Genomic DNA, 21,256 nt, shown 5'->3' with positions numbered 1-21,256 from the left:
CAATTAGGCTAGAAGAACACATTAAACATCAAGGGTACACTTATTTTCTATTCTCAACCTGTGAATTTTTCTCTTTAAATGATATACTTGTCTATACCACATGTGGAGGAAAGACATGGGAGCTCTATCATATAACTTTAAGTTTGTGCCTACAGAATAAAGCATTTACCTTTCCTCTTTTAAAAAAAAAAGTTCAAATCTAAATGGATAAGAAGGTTAAGTAGATCTAGGAAAAGTGAAGGAATTGGGAGAACTATTAGAAAAGAGGGAAATTCTTTGTTCAGAGAAAGACTTAAAGCAGGATATTGCAGAATATCTAGGTTGTACCAAATAAAAATAGATTCATCTAGGAAGATTGATCTTAAACTCTTTAATATGCTTATTTGCATTCGATGGAGAAAATATAAAATCAAACTTCCTAATTAGTGTTACTGAAGTAGATTTTATTTGGCGGGGGGGGGGGGGGGGGGGAGGGGGGGGGGGATCTACCTGATCCAATGATAATGATAAAACAAACAAAGCATCAATCCTTTTTCACAGATGGTGGCCTTCAAAAAGAAAAAAATGTATGTATATATGTGTTTGTGTGTGTATGATGTTAAAACACTACTTTTTACAAGCATTTACAAAATGATATACACAAAAAGTTCTTATTCCACTATTAATGCTGGGATTACTCATTACTCCTAAATGTTAAGAAGGCACAAAAATGGTAGGTAGTTTCATCTTCCATAACATTCCACGTTACATTCATCTCAACTCTCCATGTTTCTAAATAACTTGATACTCACTTTTCAGAAGCATTTCTTCTATTTATCTCTTTTTGAGAAGATGCAGAATTTGTACTGAAACTTCGCCTAAAACCTAAGTAGGAAAATTAATGGTAGAAAAAAAGAAAAAAACCCAAACTTATAGTGTCTATTCAACCCCATCTTCTGTCTCTACTTTTGCAGATGTTCTATTATATCAAGTGTTTCCTTGGAAGCAGGAGTCAAAGGGAGAAAGCACATATATATGGAACATAATTATAGCTTAGATTTCGTGAGAAATTTTTTCCAAAATTCAAATGATTTCTTATATCCTTATTAATCAAACTACATACAAATAAGAATAAGACAATCATTTTTTCAGTTTGTTTTTTTTAATTTGCCAGAAGATATTGGATGCTAAAAGACAACAAAGTCACTCTATATGCTGATAAAGCTACCATTTTTTCTACTTAATGTAATGGTTTTAATAAGCTCCCAAGAAAATGAAAGAAAAAATTAAAGTCTATCTAAGAAAAAAGTAATGTTTAATACTAAAGAAACCTGGTTTTTACATATTCAAAGAAAATTAATTCCTTTACAATCACAAGAAACAGCATGTATTAATGTCCTAAGAATATACTTTTAAATTTTTGACTACTAAGAGTTCCAATTGATTGTCAATTAAAGGTAATAAAATAGTTTCCACAAAAGGAGTATATTAAGACATTTTTGTGTCTGTTTCCTTAAAAAAGGAGGAGTGGAAGTAGTTCATGCAATGAAGAACTAGTAGTTTCTTCTTTTAAAGTTTTAATAAAATTCTGATTCTTACCTGGCCCTTGATGATTTCGTTTACTTGATACATTCTCTGAAAGAGTATCTTTTAGTCTATTGGGAAAACAAAACATGCAAACATCTCAATACAAATCTCTGGTTCTGGCTTTCTTTTAAAACTTACCTTCTAACTTAGAATCAATACTATCTATTGATTCCAAGTCAGAAGAGCAGTAAGAGCTAGGCAATGGGGGTCAAGTGACTTGCCCAGGGTCACACAACTAGGAAGTGACTGAGGCTATATTTGAACCTGAGACATTTTAACTCTAGGCCTGGCTCTCAATCCACTGAGCCATCCAGCTGCCCCCATGATACTGGCTTTCAATGGAAATATGACAACAATTGTAACATTAATTTCTATTCTCATGAAGCAATCCTAATGCTGTTCCCTTTTCGAAAATGATCTTCCTATATTTTCTTTGAAATCTAAATGACCTTTTATTCTGAAGGACCCAGGCTCTTAGGTTTGAGTTTATTTGGATTTTAACTTCCTCAGCAGCAGAGACTACATATGTTCTATTTGCTTAGGGAGAGCTTAACACAGCATTTTGGGAAAACTTAATGACAAAAGACAAGGCAATCAAGCTATAACAAAGAGTATAAAGAGTGGTTCTTTTAAAGATGACCTCTGTGTTTTTTTTTTAACAGAACACTGAATAGAAGGGGAAAAGTCAGAAAAAAGAGATTTGTGTTTAATCATCAAACAGGAGTAGCAGTCATGAGGTTAAAAAGTAACATGGAGATATAATATATAAGAAAGGGGAGAAGAAAGTAATGACAGAGAATTAGGGTCACTCACCAAATTAGAAATAGCACAATGCAACAGACTGAAAATGAGAATAGCTGGATCCTTGCTTAGCCTCTGCATAAGTCATGTAACCTGGAGGACAGTCAATTCCCCTCTCTAAGTCTTAGGATCCTCAGCTATAAATATAAAGCAAGGCCAATTAACTTCTCCCAGAATTTCAGTGAAGATCCAATGAGATAATGTATCTATGGATACATTCTGAAAACCACTTTAAAAGGTTTTTTTTTAATTTTCCTGAAATAATTTCTCCTAATTTAATGGACTTTTTTCCTTCCTCTGAGATTTAATTCAACTTTTATGTGATTTTTACTAATATCTTAATAATTATACCATCATATATAGATGAGTTTACATGTGTTTAGATATACACATATACATATATAAATGCCATCACTAAGATAACTGAATAAGAAATGAATTATATAAAATGTCATAAAGGAAAGAAAAAACAATAACATAAGTCAATTAAGAGAAGATACAAAATGTTTTGAGATTTAGACAGGAAAAAATCACTATCTGGTCATAACTGTAAATGAAATGAAAAAAGTTATAATGTCAAAAGGCAAAAAAAAGTTTTGGGAAAGGTAAATAATTTATAGAAAAAAAAACAGAAGAGATCAGAGATAATAGGAAAAAAAGTATGATGGGCAGTGAAAAGTTTGGAGTTTTGTCATTTTAGAGGAGGGTATATCACTATTAGAACTTAAAGTGGCACTAAGGAAGGCAGCTAGGTAGTTCAGTGGATTGAGAGCCAGGCCTAGAGACAGGAGGTCCTGGGTTCAAATATGACCTCAGACACTTCCTAGTTGTGTGATCCCTGGCAAGTCACTTTCTGCCTTAGAATCAATACATAGTTTTGGTTCTAAGGCAGAAGGGTAAAGATTTTTTAAAAAATTAAAATTAAAAAATAAAGTGGCAATAAGACATTTAGAACAAGAATACCCTCACATATTTATAAAATCATTGAAGATCACTATACAAAGCAAGGTAATGTTTCTATTTAACATTTATTTAAAATAATAACACCTGCTTCCCATGATTAATGTAAATATAAAAGGAAGTAATATCTGTAAAGTGTTTTATAAATACTAACTGCCACATAAAAACAATACAATATTGCTATTAATATTAACAAAACATATGGCCAGTATTTGCTTCAATATCCAGCCCAGTGCCTCTCAAAATACTATTCTCAATGTACAGCATACTCAGCTCGATTATTTGTTGGATGAATACACTTATGTCCTTGTTGCCCAAAAATCCAAGGGTAACCTTTTTAAGATAAAGCAATATCATTTAAAAGAATAGGGTACAGGGGGCAGCTGGGTGGCTCAGTGGATTGAGAACCAGGCCTAGAGACAGGAGGTCCTAGGTTCAAATCTGGCCTCAGACACTTCCCAGCTGTGTGACCCTGGGCAAGTCACTTGACCCCCATTGCCTAGCCCTTACCACTCTTCTGCCTTGGAGCCAATACACAGTATTGACTTCAAGACGGAAGGTAAGGGTTAAAAAAAAAAAAAGAGGGTATAAAGTATAAAGGAAGTTTGTCCTTTCCAAGTTCCCAAAAAGGAGAACCAAAAAATAGAAGAAAATCTGAAATACTCTATCTGGAACCTATCTTGACAATATCTATTTATACTCTATTGTCTAAAGTTTCTACTGAAAAAGAAAGACTGTATGAACCAGATGAGGTTCAAAATCAGACAATAGCTGGCAGAACAGTTCACATGCATATAGTTACATTATTCATGCTATTTTGTATTTAGAAATTATTATACCATTTCCCTTCTACTGAAAATTGTACCAAGACAATGCATCTCTCAGCATATCAGCATATATAAGTCATTTCACATAATGGGGCCTAGGATTTGTAGAGGATTTGCGTCTGGTAAACTTATTGTCTAAAACCAAAGTGAACTAGGGCAATTTTCGAAGTGTAATATCCTAACAAAAAACAGTGAGTCAGTTTCTCACATATAAAAAAAAAATCTGGAAGCTCCACTTCTCCCAAAGATCTACTGTCTATCTATTTTTGAGACCGAAAGGAATCAGAGGAAAGAGCCATTTTGGTTCCATTAGGTTTGTAAGAGAATGAATGGGGTGCCTGCTGGCAGGAAATGTAATGCAGTTAGGATGTGACTGAAGCAATCAGAAAGCATTTTAACTTTTGTTTGCATGACAGATTAAGCTTGCTGCTCTCACTGTTCATAGCTGCAATGCCACATCTAATAGCTTATCCGTACTCACAGGATATGCAGATGAGGAAGAAAGGATGTTTTTTTAAAACTGCAAATCCTCAGCAAAAGAAATTTTGCCTTCCATGAGCCCTCCCTCTAAAGAAGGTAGCTAGCTATTTAACCCCTTAGAAGAAGGAATGAACTGCAATGCTCCACTCTAACTGGAAGCAAAAGCCAGTTAGAAATCGGGTGCTTGAGAACAAATATATAGAAATATTCCATTTTTACCTCTGCACCCTGTTTGGGGGAGCAAATATTCCATATCTTGGTTGACAAGTAAAGTACTGCACACCTCCAACGGAACCATCATTCTTGCCATAGGGCTTTTCAAGCTCGATGCCACACCAAACTCCTAGAATAGGAACACCGAGGTTATGAAGAACCTATACCTTCCCCACAGCCAGTGGATTAGTCCTGGGTTCAATGCAATTGAACATTTTCAGAGATAATCTAAGTGATGTAATATGGAATATGGGCATTAAATTGGCAAATGATAAAAATTAGTTTGCAGGAAAGTAGTCAGAAACAACAACAACGTAATTTAATAGGCATAACAGCAGAGTAGTACATTGGGGAAGGAAAAATCAAATAAAGAAATGAACATTTGGCATGCACTAGTGCTATGTAAACAAACAAAATATACATAGGAGCAAATTAATACAAAATACTATACATAAATAATGAAAAATAAATACAAAAATTAAGTCAAGATAAAAGCAAGCATGGTATTAAGACCCCAAGACTAAGCTGGGGAGCTATTCTTAACAGGTAAGGCTGCCACTGGCATTTGCATTATAGTGTTGATTACTGAGTCTAGTTCCATGCTACCCAACTAAAATGGAGCAGGTAGAATAGGAAGGGGATGCTGCAGAAAGCACCAAGATGGGTGGTGGACAGGAAGTATGACAGAGGAGGGAATTTCAGGAAGAAATCAATTAGTCCAAGGACACAAAGAATGTTCAGGCAAGGTGGCAAACAGCTATTTTCTAAACTGACTTAGAACAAAAAATGGTATGTGTAACATGGGAATAAAAGGATTTACGGTTGATCTTGTGAATTTTCTAGGTTTTTAAGTGCTTTTAAGCTATGTGACTCTGGGAAAATCATCTAACCTGTCTGCCTCATTTATTTAACTGTAAAATGAAGATAATAATAGCATCTCCCTCTCAGGGTTATTGTGAGGGTCAAATGACATAATATTTGTAAAGCACATAGTGGGCACTTAAATGTTCTTTCCTCTCTTTGGCAATCCTTAGAATAGAATAGGTCTTAACATGTCTACAATAAATTAAGTATAGTCTTATAGAGTGAGGGGGAAATTGGGGGAAATGGGTATTGTAAATAAAGACACTTATGTAACACTTTAAAATTTCCAAAGAATTTTGCATACATCATCTCATTTAATGTTCTTTCCAATCTTAGCCGTTTTTAGCCCCATTTTAGAAAGAAAGGAAGTAAGGGTCAGAGAGGTAATCTGATGGTTCATGGTCACAAAGCATCAAAGGTTCTGCTGTGTTATCTGAAGATACATTTCAATGCTCTTAAGACAGGATTATCCTAGGAGTTCACCATGGAGCACAGCACCCTGAGCTACTCCAGGAGCATCCCTGCAACCATGCAACTCCAAAGGGCTGAGTAGGGATAAGCAATGCTATGACAGGCAGGATCCAGACTACAGTCTCTCTGCTGACGATCCCCACTTATCACTTATTGTTTATTATAGTTCACAAATGGCACATAGAACTGCTCAGAAAGAGAGATGGAACATCTTTAACAGATCAAGGTTTTGTAGTCATATCAAAGATCAGAGACTGCATTGCCTGGTAGGCCTTGTTTGTACTGAAAACTGATGTTTTCCATTTTTGTCTTTGTACGCTTATTACCTATCACACTGTCTTGCACAGAGAAGGCATTAATAAATTTTTAATTGATTATAAGTACCATATTTGACTATTCTCCAAAAAAATATGGCAGATATAAAATATTACTGTTATATGCACTTCAGCAAACATTTTGTAAGTGCCTATTAGATACAGAATGCTGTGCTAGACATGGAGAGAGATACAAAGTCAGAATACTTAATAGAAGTTTAAAGAGAAAAGTCATAAAAACAATTTTTTTGAACTTCTAAAGACTTCAGGATTAAAAATGGATCTTAATTAGCAGCTTTATGGTCAAAATATTTTGGCTTTGTTAGATCTAGTAAAAAGAATACTAAAGATACAGAAGAAAAAAAACCCTTTCTAGAAAGTCATCTAGAAAAAAGCCTTTCTAGTCTTCAGTCTCCTTATCTGAGAAATGAAAGGGGAAGGTCTCAATGACCTCTTAAGTCTCTTCCAGCTCCAGTGATCTGACTAAGCTCTTCTTTGAGAACAATTAATAGGAAAAGACTAGACAAACTCAATTACCAACTGAAGAATTGAGAGATAGAAGAGAATTCTAAAAAAGGAACCAGGCCACAATCAACCTAAGGTATTATAATCAAAAACAGACAGGTAAGGGATAAAAAAGGACAGAATAATATTATATGCTTATTCCTCATCAATTTTTCAGGATACATTTTCTTTTTGAAATATTGCAATGCCACCATGTGTCAAAGTGGCAATACTGCCACTTTAAAATTTCAGTACACAGTTTCACTTGACATGGAACTACTAAGCTTCCATTTGAAAGTACAATAATGCAAAGTACATGAAAGTGCTTTGTAAACTGTAAAGCTGCAAAGCATTAAATAAATATACATTATTAGTAATAGAAAAGTACAAAATAAATTCTCTTTTACATAAAAGTACAAGATTAAGTCTACAATTTTTTAATCCACATGAGAAGTCCAGAAATTAATATATGCACACATAAATGTTTAAGTGTTCTGTGCATACCCAAGCTTTTAGTTTGCTTTAGCACAACATGATCAAGCAAAGTCACTCTTCTGGAAAAATAGGATTTTTTACTTCCTACAAAGTTATATGGTCAACTCTTGGTTGCTTGAGAGAAAATTATTCATTTTATGGATTATCTCAGGGGAAAAAACATACCAGTCTTGTTTCTCTCACATAACATGATCCCCAGCAGCAAACATTGAGTGTATAATAGGAGAATACAGACTAACATTATTATTATTCTAAAAGAAACATGAATTTAAAGCTAAATCTGTTGGGAAAAATCAGATTAATATTCTTAAAACAAGTACAAATGGTTTGAGGATTATCCACTGTTCCATATGTTCATTGCTGCTGCATCATCCACTAAGAAACTTGAATATAATTCATTTTCACAGATGGGAGGTTCTGAAATTTCTTCTGAATTGAAAAAAATAAATCAACCAAAATAAGCTACCTGGTGCAAAGTTTGTTGTTCCAAGGAACCTGACTGTGCCAGTCCTCTGGCCTACCACCAGTACTCGGTCTCCAACATGAATTTCTTCATCCCGTTTATTTCCTGCAGATGTAACTGAAGTAGTAGACCCTGGTTTGCGAACAAAATAATAAATCAATATTGGTCCCAGTTTGAAGAGAAGTAAACATGTTAGGCAATTAAACACAGCCTTAATAAATGCCTCTAGAATCCCCTGTATGTGGCAGTATCATTTTGAACTGCTCCTCTATGCCTTAGCACATAGTTTTTTGCTACTCAATGTGGATAAAACAGTTACTATACTGAGACAATCTACATAGAAACCTTTCTGAATGTGGCTAGATTGATCTTTGGATGCTAGTTGTAGACTGTAGCAAAGCTGCCCAGAACAATTGCTCTCTGGATATGGCCTTAGAAAATTCAGAAGCAGGTCCAAATTACAGTAAGGCATCTAAATAAGGCATGAGCAAGAAACAATGGGATATAACTTCTTAAAAAACTAACACAAGGGGGCAGCTGGGTAGCTCAGTGGATTGAGAGCCAGCCCTAGAGACGGGAGGTCCTAGGTTCAAATCTGGCTTCAGCCACTTCCCAGCTGTGTGACCCTGGGCAAGTCACTTGACCCCCATTGCCTAGCCCTTACCACTCTTCTGCCTTGGAGCCAATACCCAGTATATACTTGGAGCCAATACCCAAGACGGAAGGTAAGGGTTTTTAAAAAAAAAAAAAAACTAACACAAGCCTAGGCTATAGTGTTAGAAGTTTGTGTCTGGACCCCAGGAAATAAGAATATCATTGCAAGCTGGCCCAGGCAGACAACGTTAGGTCTGTGCTCAACTCTTAGTGCCATGATTTAAGAGGAACAATGACAAATGGGCACATACAAAGGATAGCAACCAATATGATAAGGAGTATGAAAACTACATGTGAAGAATGATGAAAGGAAATAGGAATATTTAGCCTAAAGACACATAACTGCTATCTTCTGATATTTGAAAAACTACCTCTGAGAAAAACAAATAAGCTTGTTCTGAGCTACTAAAGGAAAAAACTATGGTCAACAGATAGAGGTTAAAGACAGAATGATTTCCACATAAATAATAAAATAACAATTTGGCTGTGTACAGAACAAAATCTAAATTCCTGATCCTGACACTGAGGACAGCTTGAATGTACCCTGGATTTTGGGATGGTAAATTTCAAAAAGTTTACAGAAAAGATGAGCAGAATTCCAAGGTGTCTTCTAAGCATCTTCAACCCTGGAATGGTGAAGATAAACTCTCTCACCCCAAAAATTACTATTACACTTTGTCTGGACTTCTCCCTTGCATTTATCTTCTCAAGAAGAATAGAAATCTCTCCCAAATAAAATTCTAACAACACAAACATAAATGGCATCAATGTAGAAGGAAGTCAGGAGCTGTCTAAAGAGGAAAATATGTATAAATAGGGAACTCATCAACTAACTTATATTTTTTAAAGAGGTAAAGACAACGCAAGCCAAGTCAGTTAACTGAAAATGAATACAAAAGTCTTATAGTGGGGGCTCAATGGATAGAGAACCAGCCATAGAGATGGGAGGTCCTGAGTTCAAATTTGACCTCAGACACTTCCTAGCAATGGGACTCTGGGCAAGTCACTTAATCCCCACTGTCTACTTAGCCCTTTTTTGCTCTTCTGCCTTGGAACCAATATCCAGTATTGTTTCTAAAACAGAAGGTAAGTATTGAAAAATGTCTCATAGTCTTTTAAGAAGAGATTGAATTCAATATAAAAAACAAAAATGGGGGATATTTTTAGACATGTTGAAAGTAAGAACTAAAACTGGAAAAAAACAATAGCTATAAGTGGGTGGGGTGATAAACAGCAGATAACAAAGAGAAGACAGGAATATTCAATTCTGCTTTTGCCTCCATTTTCTAGTAGAAACTGAGAATGTTCTTTTAGTGTAGATAAAACAAAATCTTCAGTTACCTGGCAGTTTGAATACAGATAATTCTAGGAGATAACAAAAGTTTAGTTAACTGCCCTCATTGAGTTCAAGTCAACAGCCCTAGATAACTTCCATAAAGGGTGTTGAAAGAACTGATGGATGTGATTGTCAAATTGCTGATGGTATGCTGGAAAATTGTTGAAGATAGGAAAATTTCTATAGCAGTAAGTAGGTAAATGCTACTCTATTTTTTTAAAGGAAGGGGATATATACTTCAGAATCTAGGGAAGTGAGTTTGACTTTGGGCCCTAGGAGTACTCCAGAATGTTTTATTGAAGGGATGGTTTGTGGGCATTTAGAAAATAAAGCAGGGGTAACTTGCTTCCTTATCAACCATTTTGGAATTCATTTTGGAATGGGTCACTAGGAGGCACCAGAGACATAATAAGCCTGGATTTTAGCAAAGTTTTGACAAAAATCACTTGTGAAGAAAAAAGATGGAGAGATGTGGGGGAGCTAATAGTATATTTACATGGATTTAGAATCAATTGAATAAAAAGGCCCAAAGAGTAGAACTGAAAATCTCCAGGTGGTATGTTGTGGGGTGCCTCACGATCTGACCTCAGCCATATGCTGTTTAATTTCTGTCAGTTATTTTAAGGAGTGCATAACTTGCATACTTATCAAGTTTGCAGATGACACAAAGCAAGCTCAATAAGCTAAAATGATACACAATAGAATTCAAACCCCAAAACACCTTTATAGCCAAGCAATATGAGTTCAATCTACTAAGATTAAATTTGACATATATACATATATATGTATGTATATAAATATGTCTCCGGCCTTACATTTGAGCTCAAAAAATTAAATGTACAAGTAGAGGACTAAAGATGAATACCTAAACAACCTAAACAACCTGAAAAAGATATGTTTGTAAAACTATTTCCCCTCATTCATTTGAAGAGGTAGGGGGTCCAAAGAAGTAGAACACTACTTTTATTGTTGAGGGTTTTTTAATATGCTTTTCAGTTTTATTGATTTTTTTCTCTTTTTTAAAAAAATTATTCATCATATAGGAGGCCTCTCAGGGAGGAGAAGGGAGAGAAATACAGGAGAATTTTAAAATTAAACCAAAAGTTAACAATAATTTTTTTCAAAAGATCTGAGTGTTTTTGTATAGGATGAACTCAACACAAGTCAATAGTGGAATGTGAAAGCCAATTGCCTAAAAAGAAGAATATCAAGAACAAGGAAGCTGTAATCCTACTATCCACTGTCCTACTCAGATCACATCTGGAATGCGGTGCTGATAACATAAATGAGGGTCATGTTTTAGAACAAACCTCAATGGGGCCCCCAAAAATGTGAAGATTATAAACCATGCCATAAAATTATTAGGTGAAGGGATCAGGCAACAGGTTTAGTCTGGAGAAGTGAAAATTTAGTAGGAATATGCTATCTATCCTCAAGGACTTGAAGGGTTGTTGTGTGGAAGAGGGAAATGACCAGGTCTGCTTAGACCCAGAGGCCCAAACTAGAAGCAATGGGTCCAAGTTGTAGAGGAAAAAAATCTAACTCAACACAAGGCAGAATTTCTAAACAGAACTGTCCTCAAGTTACCAAAGATGTCAGAGGTAATTTCTGTTCACATATGATTGGACTAGACAACCTGAGAAGAGCATTTTAATTGCCCTTCCAACTCTGAGACTTTGGACTGCTCCCCTATGTTTGGTTATCATTCACTTTCCAGCTTTATCTCATGCCGTTCCTCCTCCCAAGCTATCCCAGCCCCACTCTACTATGTGCTGTTTCCCACTCTTGGGGTTTTGGGGGGAGGTCTTCTCCCACATCCTCCTGCCATGCCCAATTTCTGTTGTTCCCCACAACTGGAATGGACTCTCCCCAGCCCCTCGTTACCCATCAGTACCTTTTAAAGTCCCTCCCCTTTATTCTAGCTTCAGTTTCCATATCTGTAAAAGAGTAAAGGTTTTCACCATCTGCCTTATTGGGTTATTCTAAGGAATGTGTTTTGCACACCTTAAAACTCAATACACATGTGAATTATGATGTCACTTAACTTTTACTGCATCTTGTTCTCCATAAAGATACTCTAACAATGTAACAGAGATTTTCTTTTCCTAGAAAGTTCCCTGAATAATATGAAGTTTTATCCCTTTGGAGCTCTCATGGTGAGTGAAAAATCATTCCACTCAGAGTCAAGAGAACTGAATTCAGTTTCTGGCCTTTATACTTATTAGCTATGGGCAAGTCATTTTAATGTCTCACTATCTCGGTGTCCTCATCTGTAAAATGGGGATAATAATACTTTACTATCGACCTATCTCCATAAGATTATCATGAGGAAAGATGTAAAAAGATCTATATAAATGTGAACTACTACCATTAGTTCTTCAAAGGCCAATTCAGGTACCCCTTACTTCCCTCTCCATGAGGCCTTCTAAAGACCTATCTCGCTACTCCCAAACCTGACAGCTGAAAATGTTTAGTACTCGTTCTGGACTTCTCCTTTGCATTAATCACATTTTACCTTGATCATAGCTGGTTGTGTATATTATCTTCCTGCTCTATTAAATTATAATTTCTTATGAAAAGGGTCTGATTTGAGCTTGTCTTTGTATACTAGTCAGGTACTTAGATGTAGCAGACATTTAGGGAATGAAATAATAAAACTGACAATAAAAGATGCTTCTTAGTGAAGTAGTAAACCCTAATTCTGAAAGTATTTGAGCAGAGGCTGGAAAATCACTTGGTGCAAAGGCTATAGAAAAGTTGACCAGTTGGCACAAATGTCCTCTTTTGCCACTTCCTAGTCTAAGCTCCAATACTCTTCTATAACAAGTCCACTGACTGTAGAAATGAAGCAAATGCTCAGCTTAGCACACAATGATCAGAAGGGATAGCTGTTTTTTAAGTGACTGAATCAGAGTCAAGATTGAAAAATATGAAAGTTTTGTAAACAAACAGTTCCAACTACAAGGCAAATTATCACCTCTCCATGTGCAAATGATAGGAAGATCTGTAGGTCACCAACTGGTTCTTTTGGCTACATACCCCCAAACAGATCTTAACCAAAGGAAGTGTCCTCTTAGAATAGAGAAAAACAGCACTATTGCCTGCTTCACATTCTAAAGATATAAGTCCACCTAAACTGAACCATCAACAACAACAAAATACAAAGAAAAAAACCACCAAGAAACCCAGGATAAAAAAGTCACAGATACCAGCACTGGCTCTTGATGAAATGGAAGAACTTTTCATCGCTGCCTCCTTATTACTGTTAGCTGGATTCAATTTCTTGGGGTGATTCTGTTTGTTGTCCAGAGAGGATACAGAAGAGGAAGAACTCGTAGAAACAGGTGGGGCAGCTAAAACAGAGAAAGAAGAACATCAAGAGGTGGCACAGAGATAACCAGATGAGAGGAGCATCCAAAATAATCCTTTTGAGTTTCCTGCAGTTTGGTGAGATAGCAGGTATAGGGAAAAGAGTCCTGAACTTAGATTCTGAAAACCTCTGTTGTTCAAGGCTCTTTCTTACTTGTGCAATTTTCCTTTTTAAACAGCAGTAATAACTACCCAACCTTATCTCATCAAAATGCTCACAGGGTTTTATGAGGATCAAATGAGAATGTAAATGAAAACATTGCCACCTTTACAGCACAACAAAAAATGCATGGCTTTTACTGAGTGGACCATGGATGTCAATATTATTTGTAAATACTGTTTCATAAATAATGCAAAAATAAATATTGCAAGTCTTTGCTATAAAAGTGATAACTAATACTAACTAGAAGAGATGTTTTTGCCCTATGTGAGGCACTGTGCTGGCAGGATAAAAGTGACAAAACAACAGATTAACATAATAAACAACAAACATTTTGAAAATGAAATACTATGCTACCTTCCTTCCCAGGTACAGTTTTCAGTCCTTCACCAGGAGACAACAGAGGTGTTGATTCTGAACCACCTTCTTTTTTTGATGTTGTTAACCCTGAAATATAAAAGCAACATTTTTTTTCATAAAACAGGAAAAAAAATTTTAATAGTTGGAGCTGAATAAACATAGGCAAGCTTTCAAAAAATAACAAGCTTGGTTCCTTTTTAAAAATACTGTGCTGATAACTAATATTTGAAAATAGTTTTAAGAAAAATTTATGCTTTAAAAAAAACACTTTTTATGTTTACAAATCCAAAGCATTCCTCCTCCCCATGTCTTACATTCTTGGCTCAAAATCCAAATGATTAGAACATTATAAAAGCATTTTTAGAACAACTCTGTAGAACCAATTGATCCAGTTAAATATTTCAAATACTGATTCCTGTAGACCTGAAGTCTTTGTTTTCTAAGACCTGCCAATTACCAAGTTTCACAAAATCCAAATTATAAGGCCAAAAAAAAAAACCAAGCCCACAGAATTTTGGTGTTGGAAGATCATCCTGCCTACCTAGTAAGAAATGAGCTCTGCCTGATCTGAACTTCTCTGATCCTTAGTCATATTATGGAGGAGACAGTTGGTGGTATAGTGGATAAAGCACCAGGTCTGGGGTTAGGAAGACCTGGATCCAAATCCAGCTTCCAACACCTGCTAGCTGTGAGTCCCTGGGCAAGCCCATTAATCTTTTCCTCAACTGCAAACTGGGGTAAAAATAGCTCCTACTTCCTACAATTGTGAGGATCAAATAAGATAAAATGTGTAAAGCACTTAGCAGAGTACCTGGCACATAGTAGGTACTTAATAAATATCTAATGATTGCTGACTTAGTTTCCACAACTGCCAAAAAGAGATAATATTAACTTCTACCTTACAGGATTGTTGTGAAGATAAAATGAGATGCTATTTGTAAAATATTTAGCAGAGTAAAGTACTGGCATACAGTAGGCATCATATAAAATGCTTATTCCATTATGTACTTTAAAACCCCATTTTGTATTATATTTGTGGAGATGACTATCCATACCCATGATGGTATACCTGTGGCACGGGTACCAAAGATAGCACACAGAGACCTCTCTGTGGGCATATGCTGTCACCTACCAGAGCTAGTTACTAGAAAGGCAGAGGGACTTGGGCAGAGCTGCACCCCTCTCCCTCTCAACCAAGTCTCCCCGCCTCCGCTTCCTCCTTCCCTTTAGCAGAGTGCTCAGGTCACTCCCCTCCCTTTATCCCACCCCCATCTCTTGGTGGGGCAGGCATGCAGTCTAGGGAGGGTGTGGAGTACTACACATGGTATCTAAAAGGTCCACCATCACTGATCACAACCTTCCACCACACAAAGTCCTTGAGTGTAGAGATTGTGTAGTAATCACCTTCAGAGCCCTGTAGTGTGTAACAAAATGTCTTAGACGTGGAAGGTGCTCAGCAGATGATTTCCCAATGCCACTGAAGCCAGTGTTAGACAGTGCCTTTACAGAACATCCCTGATAAACAGCTCTCTAGCCTGCTCATGAATACCTGTAATGTTGGAGAATTCAATATCTAACAAGTCAAACATTTCATTACTAGCTATTAAAACTTTGTTATAAAGACAGAAAGCATTTATGAAGTATTTACTTATTATTATTATGCATCAGGACTAGTGTCATACATTCAAGCAAACAAGATGGTCCCTGACTCAAAGAAGCTTCTATCCTGAAGGAAAAAAAAAACCCTATCTCTATGCAGAGTGGGAGGAAGAAGAGATGGCAGAAACTGCTTCGGGGCATGACAAGAAGATTTAGGGAAGTTAAGGTCAAGAGTGTTTTTTCTTGTAATATCTCCCAATCATTTATAGTCCTGCCATCTAGAATAAGAATCATTTTATTCCTGCCTCCTTGGTGTCAGTCCTTCAAATGTTTAAAGTTAGACAACTTGAATAGAAATTCTAACTCTTTAACTGTATCACTCAGCAAACCTTACTTAAACCTCTGAGAAACTAATTTTCCTCACCTAAAATATAGGATGGATAGCCTGGCACAGTGAATAGAATGTCAGGCCTGGAGTCAAGAACATTCATCTTGAATTCAAATTCAGCCTCAGACAGTCACTGGCTTGTGTGACCCTAGGCAAGTTGTTTAATCCTGTTTGCCTTAGTTTCCTCATCTGTAAATTGAGCTAGAGAAGGAAATGGCAAACCACCACAGTATTTTTGCCAAAAAAAAAAACACAACAACAACATGGAATCATGAAGATTTGGATATGACTGAAAAAGGAGTCAATTAGAACAACAACAATTTTAATGGGATAACAGTATCTGTACAACATGAGAGCAAAAATTAAAACCCCAGAACCATACTGGTTTCACGCTTCTGGTAGCTCTCTATTATTCTTATATTTCAATATTTCTTATATTTTGCTCTTATTCTATAATTAATTACTAATATGAAAAAATTCAGAAAAGTATGTGAAGGCATGAAATGATACAAAGTGAAATAAACAGAACTAGGAAAACAATAAACATAACTAAAACAATGTAAATGTAAATCAAAGGAATAGCAACAATTTAAAAGAATGCTAAACTGAATTCTAACCCTATATGAGAAATTTCACAACCCTCCAATCTTTGCAGAGAGAGAAAGCTATGGGTATAGAACAATGTATATTCTATCAAACTTGGATAATTGTAGATTAGTTTTAATAACTTGCCTCTTTCTTTTCACATTGTTTTCACAAGGAAGAGGAGGAAGGATTATATTTGGAAATAAAAATAATATAAAATCCAAATAATAGCAGTAAAAATAAGTTAAATATAATTAAAGAATGGCTCACAGGTTCTCCTTAAAGAAGGAACTTGGCAGAATTCGTTTTATTATACGTCCAAAAGCAACATGAAACATCAGTTTATGGGATATTTCTTGATCTCATAGTAAATATTTAATAACAAAGGAGCACCAAGAAAATGGGAAGGACAGGGAAAAGGATATGCCTTTATAAAGCATCTATTATGGTCCAGACACTGTGCTAAGCACTTCACAAATATCTCATTTGATCCTCAAAACCACCCTGGGAAGTAGATGCCATTATTATCTCTATTTTATAGACTAAAAAGCTGAGGCCAACAAGGGTTAAATGAAAATAACCGCCAAAATATATTACAGAACAGAGGATGAAGAAATAGAGATATTAAAAGAAAAAAGTTGATTCTCCAATCACCAAATTAACCTCTGATTTCTTTAATGTAGGTATTCCTTCCAAATCAATAGTTCCCAACCCTTCCATGCCTGACCATCCTATATGATTCTTATTCAAGTCCTCCTCTGATATAAGTCTGAGATAGTTGGTCCACCAAATATTTTTGAGGAGAAGAGCTTTACTTTTTCTCCCTTGACACTTTCAGGATTCTTTGATAAAACCTACCAAATTAGATCAGTATTTTGGAAACCCATTACTTTAGTGGAAAAGTAGACAGTAGAAAAATTACTAGACAATATGGGTCAAGAATAAGAAATGAGAAATACTGGAAGAGGAATGGCTTCTCTTTCTTATAAGAATTACAGAGAAAACTGGAAGTCTAGCTTAGGTGGAGACCAACATCTCACACAGCACAGATCGCAATGAACTCAAAACAGTTATACAACCTGACACAAGCATGCATATAAAAAAACATAAGAGACAGATCAAATTTCAAAGTTTTTGCACAAACAGAATCAAAGAATACATAAGTAAAAAAGAATCAAGAGAAGTGGCACAATACAGAGTGTGCCAAGTCTTAATGTAGTTTTAAGCTATTTGATAGCTTAAATAATGACTTTAATAGCTCTGAAGTACACTAAGATCTTGACCCATTCTCTATTGGCAGCAAATATCACCAATGAAATTCTGATATCCAAAATATACACAAAGTTGACACAAATATAGACCATCAAGGGACTTTTCCCAAATATAAGTGACCAGAGAATATAAACAATTTCTAATGGAATTGTACAAATAATGAACAATCACATGAAAATGTACTCTAAGTTGCTAATTATAAGGAAAGGCACATTAAAGCAACCCTGAAGTTTCACCTTACACTAAGAAAACTGGCATCCATGATAAAAGATGGGAAGGAAAGCTAAAGCGAGGGAGGGAAGGGAGATACTGTGATGTACTCTTGGTGGAATTGAGAACTGGTCCAATAAATCTCAAATTTTGCAAGACAAGTGAAGTGATTAAACTTCCCACAGCCTTTTCCCCAACTGAGTTCACCATGGAGTATTATACCTCAAGGATGTCAAAGCCAGAAACAAAGATTCACTGCATATAGAAATATTCACAGATCTCTTTGTGATAACAAAGACCTAGAAACAGAGGGCATCCATTGACTTGAGAACAGCTGAAAACCTTTGATAAATGAACGTAACAAAATCTTACTGTGAAATAAATACAATTACAAGAAACTCAAAGAGAAATCTGGGAAGTTTTATATGTAACTCAAAGAGAAATCTGGGAAGTTTTATATGTAATGCAGAGAAAGAAGTACAAAGAGAACAAGATAAATTTTAAAAGTAACAAAAGGAAATCAAATTTTAGTTGTTTGTCCATCATTTTCAAAGAGGACCAATGTAGTCATGAGGATTATGTCTTGAATTAGATTTAAATGAGGCAGAGTTGTGCAAAATTGTCAGCTTTACTCTCCTCCAAGGTCATCCAAATCCAGTAAGAAATGGTTGAATGAATGAATGAATGAAAAAAATCATCTATTAAGCACTTAATACATGCAATGCACTGTGCTAATCAAAATAGGAAAGATAGTCCCTGCTCTCAAGGATCTGACATTCTAAAAAGGAAAGAGAATACATATAAGAAGTTTCAATGGAAGTTGGATAGAGAAGTCTCATGATAATGCTGCCTCTTCTTGTCAGTCTCTGATGTTGAACCATATGACAGTGTCAAAGACTTTGGCAATAAGAGCATTTTTTTCTATATGTTAAGAGGCTGAGGTAGGAGTAGTTGCCAGGCTGCATTTCCCAGGATGATGACTGTGGGCCCTGGGAAGAAGCACTGTTATATCCAAGGCTTGATGATGACACATGCTGCCTCCTCTCTCTCCTGCAGATACTGATACTCCAGCAAGGCTCATCTACATGCCCTGTGGATGGTAGCTACTTGGTGTTTGGTGGGGATGACAGGCCCTTATTCCACAGGAGCCCCTGCTTCCCTGGATGATGGCTGAGGACTGAACTGGAAGAATGAGGGTTAGGGGGAACATCTGCTGCTTATTGCCTCCTGGCAGCTGACCAGCAGTTGTTTCAGGCAGTAGTGAGGAAGATGGGCCCCTTCTCCACAATCATTTCTCCTCTCCTTAATGGCCATGGCTCTGGGAAGGAGGTAGGTCTGGTGGTTTGGTAGACACAGTTCCTGAGCTCTTGGGCTCAGGGTCCTCAGCTGTTTTCATCAGGGTCTATGGGGAATCAGGGTGGTGGAGGTGGTTTCACTTGTCTGGCACATGCTGCCTCCTGGCTTTCCCTCAGGATGCCTTGTGACTTCACATAATAAAATATACCTTCCCTTCCTCTCCACCACTAACACAGCAGAGAGATGAGGGATTCCAAGGCTAGAATATTATATAACTGTCAGATACATTCATTATATGGAATGTTTTTAACTGTTTTTCTTTGTCAAAGGGGAAGGTGGCAGTGACTCTAACAGAAAGCCAAAGGTATCAATAAGACAAAAATGCCTGAAAAATTAGTTGGAAAAATGCTATGCACAATGATACTTCACACACATGGATTATCTAGTAATATATTCTAGCCTAACCACTAGGATGTCCTCTGTGCCATCAGCAATTTCAAGTCTTCAGAGAATGTGGCAGAATCCAAAAGCTGTAGCCACACAGAATCATTAGGAGAACAATGGTATAAAAAGATTTTTGGAGATAATATGTATGTTCTCTGTTGCATATATGTCCTAATGGCTGCCATTGATGAGCTCCCTCCTCCTCCAGGAAGAAATAAGATGCACTATTCTGTCCCATTTTGTTTTCTCATGTTCTGTGCGGCTGCTCTCTTTAAAGTCACAGCAGATTTCAAGGAGGAAGCTTAGGGCTCAATACAAAAAGTACCAGTTCATCTAGAAATAGGGGCATTTGGACAAACAGTAGTAAGAGGGAATGTCTTAGATTTGGCCTCTGCACAGGAAACCCATCTCAGACTGACCAGCACTTTGGAGGAATTGTTTCTCTGATTAGGTCTAACTAGAGGCTAATGGTGTTCTGATCATGTATGATTTTAACATATGTATGGGAGTTTATATGCTTGAGGAGTCTTCAAGGATACCTTGTATTACAATAGACCAAATCTTATCTTTAATTCAATAAACAGTAATCATGATAGGTTCTTATATTCTCTGCATAGCCAGCTTAAGTATTGGCAAATAAAAAAAATATCAAAAGCTGAAGAGGAAAGTTTCTATCGCAATTAATGGATTCTCTATTAAAAATCTTAAGGAAGACATGGACAAGGGTATATATCTATAAAATATATATGTAGATATATATATATATATTATACACACACACACACACATACACACACATAGAACAAAAAAGGCATGGAGGGTTTTTGGTCTGGGTTAATAGACATGACCACAATGAAAAGACCATCGAGTCACATATCAGCCAAAGGGCCTTCATTGCTGCTGTGCTTTGTGCCTGGAATGACCTCTGTTTCCCCCGGGTCCCACCATCCTTCAAAGCCTCCCTTAAAAAAACCCTCTTTCTTGAAAATTCCTCCATTTGCCCTCACATGTCTCCCTGTTTGGTGTATGCCATAGCCTCCCTCTATAAGCTTCAAGAGGTCAGGCATTATATATGTCTGTGTGTGTGTGTGTGTGTGTATATATATATATATATATATATATATATATATATATATATATATATATAAAGACCAACATCCATAACAAAAAGCAGAATTGGTTGGACCTTTCCAAAGAAGACCCCAAACAGCCAGCTAATTTTTCAAGTAGTCCCAGGAATTTATTGGTATCCCCAGTTCAAAATTCATATTCTATTTAGTTCAAAGTCAAAGGATTGAAGGATGATACTATATTAAGTGTACTTTTAATCTCTCTTCCACAGTAGCTTGAAATTCCCAGTTTACCACGCAAGAATTTTATTTTCCCTTACCTTATTTTCCCCTAGAAGCAAAAGAGTCAAATACTGTCCTCATCTTACAATAAATGAAAAATAAATTAGTTAATTGAAGTGAAAAGTGGCTTGACCTTGGCAGATAAGGCTTAGAAAGCAATCATTTTATTCATAAACAACAATAACAAGAGCAGAATCATATGCACAGGTTTGCTTTTGGATGTAGCACTCCAAATAAAGCTAAAAGGTCATAGTTCATCAAAATATGTAATGA

The 21,256-nt window shown here is 36.1% G+C and overlaps 1 protein-coding gene across 6 annotated transcripts in view; it reads right to left on the bottom strand.

Annotated features, from left to right (window-relative positions):
- The window catches only part of CLIP4 (CAP-Gly domain containing linker protein family member 4), a 144,635-nt gene that overhangs the window by 28,930 nt on the left and 94,449 nt on the right, over positions 1-21,256 (bottom strand). For 5 of the 6 annotated variants that reach the window (XM_007476030.2, XM_056813219.1, XM_056813220.1 and 2 more), the window contains 6 exons: positions 13,835-13,924; positions 13,158-13,301; positions 7,962-8,090; positions 4,854-4,977; positions 1,579-1,634; positions 792-864 (listed from right to left, as the gene is read on the bottom strand). In XM_007476030.2, coding sequence (XP_007476092.1) covers positions 792-864; positions 1,579-1,634; positions 4,854-4,977; positions 7,962-8,090; positions 13,158-13,301; positions 13,835-13,924 — 616 coding nt within the window. The remainder of the gene's footprint in view (positions 1-791; positions 865-1,578; positions 1,635-4,853; positions 4,978-7,961; positions 8,091-13,157; positions 13,302-13,834; positions 13,925-21,256) is intronic. The other variant, XM_056813222.1, reaches the window with a different exon arrangement.

The sequence above is a fragment of the Monodelphis domestica genome, chromosome 1 (assembly GCF_027887165.1).
Source record: "Monodelphis domestica isolate mMonDom1 chromosome 1, mMonDom1.pri, whole genome shotgun sequence".
Taxonomy (NCBI): Eukaryota; Metazoa; Chordata; class Mammalia; order Didelphimorphia; family Didelphidae; genus Monodelphis; species Monodelphis domestica.
This window is presented reverse-complemented; position numbering and strand designations above follow the sequence as displayed.